This window comes from Amblyomma americanum, chromosome 4 (genome assembly GCF_052857255.1).
Source record: "Amblyomma americanum isolate KBUSLIRL-KWMA chromosome 4, ASM5285725v1, whole genome shotgun sequence".
NCBI lineage: Eukaryota > Metazoa > Arthropoda > Arachnida > Ixodida > Ixodidae > Amblyomma > Amblyomma americanum.
The window spans coordinates 54,389,732-54,402,228 of record NC_135500.1 but is presented as its reverse complement, the minus strand read 5'-3'; the positions used below and the strand labels follow the sequence as shown (position 1 = coordinate 54,402,228).

The following is a 12,497-nucleotide window of genomic DNA, read 5'->3' as shown; positions in this document are numbered from 1 at the left end:
CGTAGTTCTAACGCTTGCTGGGAACGAGCACAAAAATGGCAACTCTCCCGAAGTGACTTTGCAGTGTCCTATGTGATCCTGAACCCGAGAACGAGGCCTTCTCTGTGCGCTGCGCTCAAGCAACGTCGAGGGACGATCGGTTTCGATTACGAGCATCATCGAGCGACATCCCTCTGGACAGCGGATGCAGTCCCCTGACCATCGGGATCTCCTTCTCCCGGCGGGGCGGTCTGTTACGTCTCGCCTTCGACGCGCGGTATAGCCGGCGCGGATGCAATGGACGCCGCGGCTTCGTTCATCGCGGCCGCAACGCCTCCCGCCAAGCGCGTCCAGACAGGTTTCCGTGCCACGTGTCGTCGTGCGTGCGTGTGTGTGTGTGTGCATGTTTTGCCCACGCTTGTCAAAGCGCGGCAGCCGGGGAGAGGAGCTCCCCAACTGGGAGGCGAGGAGGTCTGACCGGCGCCGGCCTGGCGGACGCGCCCGTCACGCCTGAACATGTTCATGCGTCGCCGTCTTGTGCGACTCATCCCAAGCCGCTCCTTCTTGCCCTCGACTCCGAGGGTATATAAAGAGAGCTGCCCCGGACGCCAAGGAGAGACTCCGATTTCTTCCTGCGAGTAACGTGGTCGCCCTGACCGGCTGCTCTTTTGAGATGCCAGAATAAACAAGTTGTTCTGTTGCCAGTCGACTCATCCTTTGCCGGGACCTTCGGATGTTTCCAGCTTTGCCCCAGGCCGCCAGGCCAACGCTACCCTTGGGGCTTGCAACCCATTTGCAACACATCACACGTGAAGGTGGGCCATTTCCGTCATGCCGTGCGGCCACTCATTCCAAAACCCCTGCAATGCCACATTTGTTTGAAACTGGGTCATGTGAGCGGAGTCTGCGACAACACGAGAGTGAGCTCTCGTTGTGCAGGAGCTCACAGCGCTGAGTCCTGTAATGCACAGGTGCTTAAGAGTTCCAACTGCAACGGGCCTCATGGCACCTGATTTAAGAATTGTCCGCGCATATAAAACGAACGTGCCGTTATAAACCAAATGGTTCGGGACAATTCTACGCACCGTGAAGCTGCCGCGGCTGTTAAGGAAAGGCGTTCTCGCCGCAAGAAGAACTCAAGAAAGTCTATTGTAAAAAAGCAACCACAGCGACGCGCCCACGGCACCTCCTTCTCGACCTCCTCCCGTGCCGCCACATCTAGTGTGTCCAGTCAGCGAAATATCGCCAAGAATAATCAACCTATTCGTTTGCGGATGCGTGGCCAGCGCTTCCACCGTTACGTCCTGCTGATCCTCTTCAGCACAAGCTCCCATCGCCGAGCTCACCTGTCGTTAGAGAAGGGCTCACAAAGCAAGATCGCCAAGCCCTCGTGATCCTCAGGACGGTGGTCAAAGCCATTCGCCCTCTGATACGGGCCCTGCAATCGTCAACCGCCCGAAGCGGCTTAATGGTGCTGGACTCTCTGGTTTCAGCACTACAAGATCTTTAAAACAGAATGGCTGGCCAGGTTCTCACGTTTCGTGAGGAAGTCAGGGGCGCTGCGGTCTTCCAGTGGAACGCAAGAGGCCTAAAGTCACGAATCTCAAGTTTTCGGCAATATGTTTTCAACAACCACTTCCCGATATTAGTCATCTGTGAACCTAACTTATCCCAAGCAATCAGGCTTTCCGGGTACGAGCTCTTCTTTGCTCCGACATGCCGGGAGTGCATCAAAGTTCTGGTCTACATTTGCACCGATATAACGTACGTTTGCTGCCCAGTTCAACACCCACAATGACAATCAGTACGTGTGTTTCATTGTCAAAAAAGGATCAATAGAGTTCACACTGATTGCGCCGTGTGCCTCCCCCTCCTGTCAATTGGACTGCGAGAGGTTGAACACAATTATGGAGGCAACCCGGGCTCCTTGGATTATTAGCGGAGATTTCAACGCCCGCCACCAACTGTGACGAAGTCCTATAGTCAACGCCAGAGGGAGGAATCTCTCCTTATTTGCTTCAGAAAATGAACTTTACGTAATTAATGACGGCAGCCCGACATACCTGCGAGGAAGTTCATACAGCAGTTGCCTAGACATGACGCTGGTTTCGCTGTCTCTGCGCCGGCGAGTCCAGTGGTATTTAGAATTGGAGACCACGGGAGTGAACACATACCCACCTACCTCAAGATTCAAGGTCTTGGGGCGTCCGGCTCAGCTAGACACGCGCACATCGATTAGGAGGCATTAAAAACTCGAATGGAAGAGGCGTGCAAAGCCCTCAATTTCAGTTTGGAGGACATTATAGCAACAGCAATGAAAGCTGCTAGAGGCTTCCTCGCGTGAACTAGAATGCGCATTGAATTTGATATCGAATTAGACCACCTACGTGCTATTCGTCGGCGTGCAGAAAGACGTTAGACGGACCAAATGCGTAAGGGACCTCAGAGAGGCGCGTCGTTTGCAGAGTTAAATTAAGCGACGAATGGACACGCTGGCGGAACAGCGCTGGAAATCCTCCTGTCAATCTCTGGAATATCGAAAGCCTATGCCCCTCATGCACCTCGTGACACTTCATCCACTTCGTTCAGATTAGATAATGACGTCATCAGTGAGCCTGCTGTAATATCTGATGCTTTCAACAAATATTTTCACTTGGTGTTCGTTCCGGATAACAACGTCATTCCTCCACTCACTAATATAATTTCTTCTCCAGCAATCAGTGATGCTGTCATAAACACTGATGGCATCCTAAATCTTGTATTAAACCTCGACGTTAAGAAATGTACCGGCCCAGATGGAATACATAATGCGTTCCTGGTTCGTTACTCCATGTGGTCTTCGAAATATCTGACCATCATATTCAACAAGTCCTTATCATCCGCTACAGTTCCTTCTTCTTGGAAATTAGCCAAAGTGCTCCCTCTTTTCAAATCTGGTGATAGACAGTGCTTGTCGAACTATAGACCGATTTCATTGACATCACAGTCATGCAAAATGTTGGAACACATCATTTATAAACACATCATGCTTTTTCTTGAATCCAATAATTTGCTATCTAACTTTCAGCATGGGTTTAGGCGCGGTTTTAGTACGGTAACACAATTAACAGAATTTGCTCATGATATATTACATAACCTCGATGTCGGTAACCAAGTTGATGCCATTTTTATAGACTTCTCGAAAGCATTCGATACTGCTCTACATTCCAAGCTTCTTGCTAAACTAAATGCTATACTAAACAATCCTCACTTGGTTGATTGGATTTCTAGCTTTCTCTCATCTCGTTCCCAGTTCGTATCCTATAATTCTTCTCATTCTACTGCTGTTGATGTAACGTCAGGTGTGCCTCAAGGCTCCGTCCTTGGACCACTACTCTTTTTAATATATATAAATGACTTGCCACATAACATTTCTTCTAACATTCGTCTTTATGCTGATGACTGCGTTTTATACGAAGTAATTAATGGCCCTAATGATCATCGTCACCTCCAAGAGTCATTTGCTATGTTTTGTAGTTGGTGTAGTACCTGGCAAATGAGAATTAATTTCGACAAAACCGTCCTCATGTCCTTTTGTAACAAATCTTCCGTTTCCCATTTTAGTTACTCTTTCAATGGCCGTGTGGTGGATAGGGTCTCGCAGTACAAATATCTTGGTGTCATATTCACGCATAACATGTCTTGGCCTAAACACATTGATTACGTATGTAATAAAGCACTAAAAAAACTAGGTTATCTGCGACGCACGCTAACCAATTCACCAAAAGACACAAAGCTACTGTTGTATAAATCTCTAATCCGCCCTGTTCTTGATTACGCAGCTGTAGTGTGGAACCCGTACAAGCAATTCGAAATTAACATGTTAGAAGCAGTCCAGAAGAAAGCTGTGCGTTTTATATGTCATCGTTATGATCGCGATTTCTCACCTTCTTCTACACTTCTCTCATTGAATTTAACCACGCTGTCTGTCCGTCGCCACACTGAATCATTAAAATTCTTACATTGTGTCGTCAATTCCTCAGTAAGGCTGTCAGCTAACCCCTACATTAACTTTGCACCATTATCATCTACAAGAAGTCATCACGAGCTTAATTTGTTACCGTATTTTGCGCATGCTAATTTGTTCAAATTCAGTTTTTTCCCCGTTCAATAGAAGCCTGGAATTCTCTACCCGGGTCCATTCGTTCTTGTGCATTTCAAAACTTTGTTACTGCCATTGAAGACGCATAATAGCTGTGTATTCTTACCCTGTCGTTAACAGTTCCTTTCTTGTTTGATATTTCATTTGTGATTTTAACTTTTTGTAGTGCTCACTTTGTACATTTTGCTGCATTTTGTTTCCTTGCATTTTTGTGTTTCCCACTCCTGCCATAGCGCATATAATTGCGCTGCAGTATGTATAAATAAATAAATAAATAAATAAATAAATAAATAAATAAATAAATAAATAAATAAATAAATTTGGCGGACAGTGCGGGGGCTTCGAACGCTTCCACAGCAAAGACAGCCTTTCAATGCATTGGCTCTACATCAAAACCGTCAGCAGACTGAAGTTGAATCTGACTTCTGCAGGACAATCGCGGGTGCAGTGACTACCTCGGGTTCCCAGCGTGTTCCTCTTGGATCACGGGGTTCAGCGATGTATGTTGTCTTTACTCGTGAGGAACTTGGTGCTGCCCTTGCAGAAAGTAAGCGTTCGTCTGCTCCAGGTCCAGATGGCATTACATATGCTGCGCTGTGCCACCTTGGCCACGACGCGCGTAGAGAGCTACTCAGCCTTCAGAACCACTCGTAGCAAGACGGAGTTGTTCCTCTCCAGTTGAAATCCAGTCGCATGATACCATTACTAAAACCAGGAAATTCCCCGCTCAACCTGTCATCATACAGGCCAATGGCTTTGACCAGTTGCGTGGGAAAAGTCATGAGAAGAATGCTTCTGGCGCATCTTGAGTGGTACCTTGAGCACAAGAACGTGTATACTAATGCCATGGCGGGTTTCCAGCGGGGTCACTCCTCCATGGACAACGTCATTGATCTTGTGTCCACAGTACTGCAACAGAAACGCCAGAAGCGCATGTTCGCGGCACTTTTTCTTGATATTAAAGGTGCATACGATAACGTGAAACATGAGGCAATCCTTGATGCGCTAGAGGCTATTGGAATCGGTGGACGGGTGTATAGGTTGGTCTAAAGCTATCTGACCAAAAGGACATTTTTTATTATGTGTGAAGATGGCTCCACACCCGTGCATTACACCTACCGGGACGTGCCCCAGGGCGTAGTGCTCTGCCCTAGTTTGTTTAATCTAACACATATAAGACTCCGAAAGTACCTACCTAATACCGTCCATATCTTTATGTATGCCGATGACATCTGCATCTGGGCCTCCTCTGTGACGCGTCTCCAGGTGCAAGACTTCAGAGGGCAGCAACCTATAGCTTCCTCCTATCTCCGGAAGCAAGGTCTGAGCGTGTGAGCCGAGAAGTGCGCTATGGTGGCATTTAAGCGCAAATGTATGACTCGTTATCCGCCAACTATTAACGGCCATGTCATTGCCAATCGTGCATCTCATCGTTTTTAGGAATTGTTGTAGATCTGGTTTTATCATGGAGCCCGCATTGCAGCATTGTAAAGAAAAAGCTAATCTCTATCACACACCTGCTCAGATTTCTTGGCGGAAAATATGGGGATTGTCGATTCTATCAATGCTGAAACTCTACAGAGCACTCTTTTGGGGATTTTTGCGGTATGGTGCACCACCAGTGCTTTCAAGCACATTTATGACGAATTTGAGTGCCCTCCAAACTATACAAGGTCAGGCACTTCGCACATGCCTGGGTCTCCCTCGCAGCGCATCAACAGTTAATTGATACCATTCCAATTGCCCAGGACTACCCACTGTCGACGTATATAACCCTTGACACACTGCGGATCCACATACGGCATCTAAAACGGATTCCCCAGCACCACCTTATGTCAGTGGCGGATCAAAGACCACACGCAGCGTTTTCAAAGGTTATAGCAGCCCACCAGTTGTCCGTCCCATCACAGTTCACCCCGGCAGCACGGCCTTCCTCTGCGCTGTGGTGTCTGCGGGAGCCATGCGTGCGCCTTACAATTCCGGGCATAACGAAAAAATCGAACTTATCGACACCGGCCATTAAGCAGTGGACGCTCTACCTACTCCGCGCCGCATATATTGACCGCACTAATGTGCATACAGGTGGTACAGCCTTAGGTACAAGTTCAACCTACGCCGTGGTCATTCCTGCGAGACAGACCAGTATTATCCGGAAAACTTCGCATCGGAAAACCTCCACCGGGTCAGAATTGGCCGCTCTTCGTGCTGCTGTGCAGTAAATTGTTGCGCAAATACACCACAAATGTGGTGCGTTCTGCGACTGAAAAGCAGCCCTACAATGTCGTAATTCTGCTTTACGCCATGGCGATCGCGATCAACTCCTAGCTGAATTAAGACATCTCCAACACCAGTCGCAGGAAGAGGGTAATGATACTGTCTTCTAGTGGATACCGGGACACTCTGGCATTGTCGGAAACAACGCAGCTGACGCTACAGTTTGAGCGGCTCACGGCAGTGCCAATATTGTTCATATACCGTTAACAAGAGCCGACGCAGCAAGACATCTGCGAATGCTTAGCCGAATAGAGATTTTAGCATCATGGTCTTCTCCTGGCAACTCCACATGCTGTCTGCACCGCCTAGACCCCTTACTTCAACTCAGTCTTCAGTCCGGCCTCTCCCGCTGCGATGCTACGCTGTTGTGTCGCCTGTGGCTGGGAGTGGCGTTCACAAATGCCTTATCCCACTTAATCGCAATTACAGACTCTCCTGCATGTGAGATCTGTGGGTGCGACGAAACTATAGAACACCTTCTTTGTAAATGCCCTCGGTTTCCGCGTGAGCGTGCACTCCTGGCTGCAACACTCCGCCGTTTAGATCGCCGGCCCCTTACTGAAGGCAAGATTCTGGGTCCTTGGAGTAAGCCTTCATCGCAGAGGACAGCTTTGAAGGCACTTTTTTAAGTTCTTGAAGGACTCAGGACTGAGTGTAAGATTTTGAACTATGAGTGTGTGCCCTGTGCACCCTGAAAGTACTAGCCAACGGACATGTGAAAAAGTGATCACCTCCCTTTGTTCTCTCCCCTTTCTATCTCTCCCTCCGTTCCTCTTCCCACGTGTAGGGTAGCATACCGGGCGCTGCCAAGTTAGCCTCACTGCCTTTCCGTTTTTCTTTCTCTCTCTCTCTCTCTCTGAGAATGGAATACAAGAATTTGCGAGATTTTTTCATATTCCAGCTAGGGAACTAAGAATCAAATTTGTGGGAGCTTCGCAGCGCCGTATCCTTCCCTGACCGGGGAGGCGCGCCGTGGAGACGCAGGAAAGCGGACGCTTTCCTCCTTCCCCACGGGCGAGTAGCCAGAAGATCAGCTCGAGAGCGCTGCGCCGCCTCCTTCCTCAAATCGGTCGCTGATTGGCCGAATGTGACAACGGGCAAGTGCGCCGAGATAGGCGGGTACCGGCCGTGGCCGAGGGAGACGACAGCGAGTCGCGACAGCGAGAAGATGTCAGGTAATTTCCTCCCTTCTTCCCTCTTTGTTTTCGCCATGTTGCCCCGTCAGCCGCATTACCAATGAAGCCAGACGGCAAGGATCGCAGATAAAGCATCCAGCAGCCAGCGATTTTGGGAGATCCCAATAAACGTTTGGCCCCGGGCAAAGCGTCCTGTTCCGTGTTGTGTTCTTATTTCGCATTTCCGCTGCGCCGCCGTGAGAACGGCTGCTCGTGGTGTGCGATACCAGGAGCTCGAAGTTCACGGCCGAGACCTCAAAGGAGACTCAACGGCCTAGTAAGAACCCCTACAAATTCCAGGACCTCTTGCAGCCCCCTTCCAGAGCTGAGAAGAGGGGCGACCACCGTGGCATAGACAAATACCGTTCGGACCACACCATTCGCCCGCAATAAGTGCACGGTCATTTTACAGAGACATATTATTGCACGATGATATGCACTGCTGTCTCGAATGATGTAGTGTTTTTCATATTTTATTTATTGTATACATCAGAGCGGAAGACACCACAGCAAGCACTTCTGGAATACCTGCGGCTAGTTCTGACACTTAAGTACCAAATTCGGAAGCAAGGTTTTATGAAACATTAATAAAGTGGAAATTAGTCGAGCCGTATTTCATAAACAAGTGTAATCAATAGAAACAAAAGGATTGTAGAGAATACTCTTTGGATTTGTTGGTGCCTAAGCAGGTTTAACTATAATTTGCCTGCTTAGCAGTACACATAACACAGGGACTCTTCGCAATGAGCGCGAATGAGGAGCTGTGTAAGCAGCTGTAGTCCATCCTTACTGTATCCTAAAGCGTAAGTCTTGCTTGCCTCACTGAGCGACAAATCCTTTATGTATATATGTGCGTAATAACGCTCGATGGTATCCATAAAAGATGGCGTCCTCGTGCAATCTGGCAATTGGTCGCGCGAGCTTGCTCGGGAAGAGCTACCTGGGTCGCACAAACCTCACCGCGGTGGCAGCCCCTGCCATTGCAAGGCAGCGGCACCGTTTAACCGCTGCACCATTGCCTCCAGAGTGGAATCAAGAGTCCCAGGGATCTATGAATGTAACGTTGAGAATGACGTCATGCAGACGGTCGGCGCACACGAATGCCACCTGATGCGGCAGCTGGTGGGGAAGGGGGACGCGGTATGGCGGCGACTGCCTTCACAAAGTTAGCGTGCAGATCAGGAGGGGTGCGGTTGCGTAGCTGCGGCGGCTACGTAGAGCCATGCAGAGGTAGAATCGCGTCGACTTACATCGCGCCGCAGCACGCGGCGACTGCGTTCACGAATTGAGTAGGTAGGCTACGCTTTCTCACACGTCAGCAGTCGCAAGTGCCTCTGCCGTCTTTTCGCTCCCTTCATTCCTTCCGTCTTGGAAGAGTCTAGGTGTCTACCGAGAGTGAAATTTACCAAAATTTTTATTGATAATTTTTTTGTTTTTTTTCTGTTAGTTCGCGCCCACGGTCTCCTACCGTTATTATCTGAAAAAAAAAATCCGTATATGGACGGTTTGTAGAAAAGCGGGCTTAAATGCGTGCATCCTACGCAACGACAGCGTCCAGAACCTCCATGCGCGCGTCTCTGCCAGCAGTTTTCTTCTTCGCTTGCGCTGTAATAGGGTTGGCGCAAAAGATTTAACACCCACTGAAAAATAATAAAAAATTTTGCTGCTATTTCCCTTTTCAAGTAATACTAGCAGTTAGCCTCAATATAACGCAAGGAGACGTTAACAGTGATGAATCTTTAATCTGTACTTTTTCTTGTTTTGGGAGGTAGCCAGCAACTATATCGTTGAGGGCGCTGGCGCACTGAGTGGACATGAAAATAGCCTTTGCCACAATTCAGTTATTCATAAATGAAAGGTGAAGAACAAACTAAGGAAAACAAGGAACAAAGAAACCTATAAACTAAATATTCCGAGCTGTTAATCAAAAACAGTGAAGTAGTTGTACAGTACAGCCACTCCGGTGCCTTTTGCTCTCTTCCTTGTATTGCTCTCTTTTTTTTGTCAAGATTTATTGCCTCAGGGCATAGTATCTTTCTTGATGGATCAGCTGAAGTTGAACACAGAGTGGGGCACTTCAGCGCTTTTGTTTTCCTTATAAGTAACTTAGCTGTTCTTTTCTTGCTTTCGGGTGCCTCCCGAGTTTGAGCCAAGCAAACGCACGCTCAACTAGCTGGATTCCTCTGAATAACTATTGCAGTGTATAGCAGAGAGGATAGCATTGAACAATGTATGCGCTAACGAGAGAAAGAAAGGACAACGAATACGAACTTATAACAAAGGAATAACACGCAGCAAAGGAATGCTGGTACTTTTTAATCCCCCCATGGTGTACGCTAGAAAAAGGAAAAGCTCCCCCCTATAGAGGAGGGCATTATTTTGGAATATGTTACTACAGTGTCCTGCGTTTGTTGTACATCAAAAGTATCATGGTATGCGTTTGTTTCGTTTTCCATGGCTGGATTCATACAAACTGCCATTACAGAAACATAGGCTTGAGATACATTTCAAGCACTTATGAACAATGCAGGCACATTAACACAACCAACAAGAAAAAAGCACAGTGTCCTCGCTATGGGCAGGTGAGGCACAAGGTAGCATGGTATGAGCACGGGAACCAGGTGGCCACAGTTCACGCAGAGAGAGGCAGGAATGCGCTTGATAACTGCGCGCACTGCTGTGGCCGAAGTATCAGCTCCACGGAGTGTACGAAGCATGGTATGACTTGTGTTCGGCGTGCTTGCAAGCCGCCGGGGCACTGCGTTGCCGCGATTTTTTACGGTGGCGCTTGAACCATAACGCTGAGCCGACGGCCGCTAAGCCTAACGTGGCGACTGATGCAACACAGATGAGGACGACCACCATGTTCACCACAGGTAGCTTGGTGTTGTCAGGGGCTCCTTTATCTGCAATGAAGTTCGAAGCCAAGAGCGAGAGGTGCGATTGGCTGTAATGTGCAATAGAAGACTGAACAAGCAAAACCTTTTGAGAAATGAAAGGAGCTCTACTGATGCTTACAACCCGTCTTAAAATAAGGTTCCAAGCGAGGCCTTCAGAAGTAAAGCTAGATAACGGAGAAGCCACCATGAAGAGAGAGGATGCCTGAACATTACGATAGATGCGATGATGTGCACCGTAGTATTGTTTACATGCAGCCAACGTTGCGGGTCGAGTCGGGGCGCGCCAGATGTTGGGCTGAGCCAGCCCGACCCGAGCGCGTTTATATAATCTCATCTTTTGTCTGTCGGGCAGAGGTAGCCGCTACATCCTCCTGCCAAAAGGGTCGGGCCCAGTCAACGCACCCCTTGCAGGCGGGCTGGCCAAGCACGACTCAACGGTCACTATGCTCGACCCCCTAGCACATACATGAGCCCGACAACTGGTTTTCAGCCTGACAGCCTACTCGACCCGGCTTTTGTTGGGTTGATATAAACCCCCAGCGTGTGGCAGCTAATGCGGCTGTGAAGATGCATCTTCTGACAAAAAGTAGCTCTTGAAAATTGTTGATCGGCCACTGGGCGACATATGTATGTGCGCACACAAGAATGAGCAAAACAGCCAAATAAGAGTATATTAGAGTACAGGAAACATTAGTTTCGGACAGTGAAAAATACGTGGTGCAGGGTAGTGGCCACAGCTTACTGTGTGCAAGTTATGGAAGATACTTAGGCGTTCCTGTGGGTGACATATGTCCTGTGAGAACACATTAGAACGATATACACACCAAAGACATATATGATTACCGTATCTGCTTGATTATAACGCGCAGATTTTTTCCGATAAAACTCGTTTAAAAATTACATGCCCATTAGAATCGAGTATGGAAAAGAAAGTATTCTGTTGTCATCGGCATTACAAAATGGCGGCTTGGATCTTCTGAGTCGATAAAATACAAGCTCGTTAATTCGAACCGAGTTAATTAGTTGGTCTCAATAATTCGAAGAGCCGGTGCGGTCCTAGCCGGCGCCCATGGAAGTCTACGGAGTCGGATGCTCGCTAAGCATGCCGCACTGGCTAATTCGAATAGCTTCACGAATAGAGGCTCGGTTTAGGTGCCGTAGCCACGGCAAGTAGTCATGAAAATTAATTTATTCAAACCTGAATTGCATGCTGCAGAGTTGCCCACGAACCCCTTACGTGCGAGCCGTGGTACACGTGACGAAAAACTTACGAGATCACTGCGGCACCCGCATTGGAGGAATGCGTGAGCATTGGCCAGGATTTGAACCTGTGTTATTGCGGCCACAAAGCAAAGTACTAACCACTATACGATCACGGCTGGCCAGGAGGGATGGACGCCACAATGTCACGTGATCATCTGATTGGGAGAATTGACGTCCATTCATCCAATTTCCCCAATTGCCTTAATTCCTCAAGTTACATCATTGCCCATTTTGAGTTTTCAAATTTGGCGCCTCTTTTGCTCCGATCCCGCCCACTTTTTGGAAATTTTTGGCTATAATAATTAACTAATTACCGCACATGCAGCTCATGATTTCCACTGCGATATTTTTGGATGCTCTATCTAATGCAATCATTCCTTTTCTCATAACCCAATTCGTTCGAAAGTTATCGTGATGACAAGCTCGTGATGACACGAAACCGCAAACATGACCATACAATGCTTACGCATTAAAACGCACGGCCTCTTCCTCCGAGAACACACCCACGTTTAGTTTAATTTTCCTATCCAGCGCTTCGCGCCTGCCCTCGGCGACAGCGGCTATCGGAAGCGCATGAGCCAATAAACGGAGCCCAACTGCGCGCCGTTAAGAATTCTGATTGCCGCCTCTGCGCGTTACTCTCGCTTCCGTCCGCGTGGCTCTTCCAGTGAGCAGAAACTGCGAACTCGTCACGTGCCATTCGCTCTCGTGGGGATGCAAGAAAATCTGGTGCGCGTTACATCCGAATACTTGCACTTATCTTTT

General features: G+C 48.3%; 1 protein-coding gene across 1 annotated transcript in view; it reads right to left on the bottom strand.

Moving 5' to 3' along the window:
* Nucleotides 1-10,260: 10,260 nt before the first annotated feature.
* LOC144129500 (uncharacterized) overlaps nt 10,261-12,497 on the bottom strand; it is a 139,805-nt gene continuing 137,568 nt past the window's right edge. The window contains exon 8 of the mRNA XM_077663663.1: nt 10,261-10,475. Within this exon, the coding sequence (XP_077519789.1) occupies nt 10,261-10,475 (215 nt within the window). The remainder of the gene's footprint in view (nt 10,476-12,497) is intronic.